Source organism: Opisthorchis viverrini (assembly GCF_000715545.1).
Source record: "Opisthorchis viverrini unplaced genomic scaffold opera_v5_593, whole genome shotgun sequence".
In the NCBI taxonomy this organism is placed as follows: Eukaryota; Metazoa; Platyhelminthes; class Trematoda; order Opisthorchiida; family Opisthorchiidae; genus Opisthorchis; species Opisthorchis viverrini.
In genome coordinates this window covers 64-846 of record NW_008752250.1, presented here as the reverse complement: position 1 = coordinate 846, position 783 = coordinate 64, and the positions used below count along the sequence as shown (strand labels likewise).

The following is a 783-nucleotide window of genomic DNA, read 5'->3' as shown; positions in this document are numbered from 1 at the left end:
CTGATTTCGCTCGCGCTTGCAGCGGTCATTCGCGAGTCTCATGTACTAACTCTGGTACCAAAACATTTCAGACCATCTTCGGAATCTATTATATGTGGGAACTGTTCGGAAGAAGACCTCTGGACCAACATAATTGGATTATCGTTTATTCGCTGACCTGGGCCAACGACGAAGTATTTTAAAGAGAACAATTGTCAGTGAGTCTGTTCCGTCTGGTCTCTTTATTTTTGTATACCCAACCTAGCGTAATCATTTTTATTACTTTGCCACACACTCCTGGTAAACTAAATTATTGGGTAACCAGACCAGTACACTGCAAACGTTTCATCATCAGTCAAGGTGACTCCGTGGGTGTGTTATTAGGGTGCGCAGTGGGGCAAAGTCACTGGTCACTTTCCCGGCAAAAGAATATCGACATGCGCTGTTTTGAGTAGCCACAGCCCATTCCATTCTAACTTTTGGCAGCAAAATCAGCCAGATCTGTAACCATTTTCTAACACAGCAGAACTGTTATATTATCTCTTCCAGTACCTTAACGGGAGTAGCAGGGGTGTCGCGTAGAAGACAGCTTGCCAACAATGTGCTCCCGTTTTCAACCCTATGTGACAGCCAATCCCCATAGTTATTCCCTCTTGACCAGATGAACTGAAACCTTCTTGTTTTACTGAACTATTTTTATTACCCTTACGGACTTTGGTCGGGCATTGTGATTTTTGCGGTTGCTCGCCGTTGTAGTATACGGTGTCTGTCCGATAGAAGCCTGTTTAGTGGCGCGGTAAGCCA

At 44.7% G+C, this 783-nt stretch overlaps 1 protein-coding gene across 1 annotated transcript in view; it reads right to left on the bottom strand.

Annotated features, from left to right (window-relative positions):
- T265_11798 (hypothetical protein) overlaps nucleotides 1-490 on the bottom strand; it is a gene marked incomplete at both ends in the record, with an annotated part of 2515 nt that extends 2025 nt beyond the window's left edge. Inside the window, one exon of the mRNA XM_009178560.1 lies at nucleotides 457-490. Coding sequence (XP_009176824.1) covers nucleotides 457-490 — 34 coding nt within the window. The remainder of the gene's footprint in view (nucleotides 1-456) is intronic.
- Between the last annotated feature and the right edge of the window lie 293 nt (nucleotides 491-783).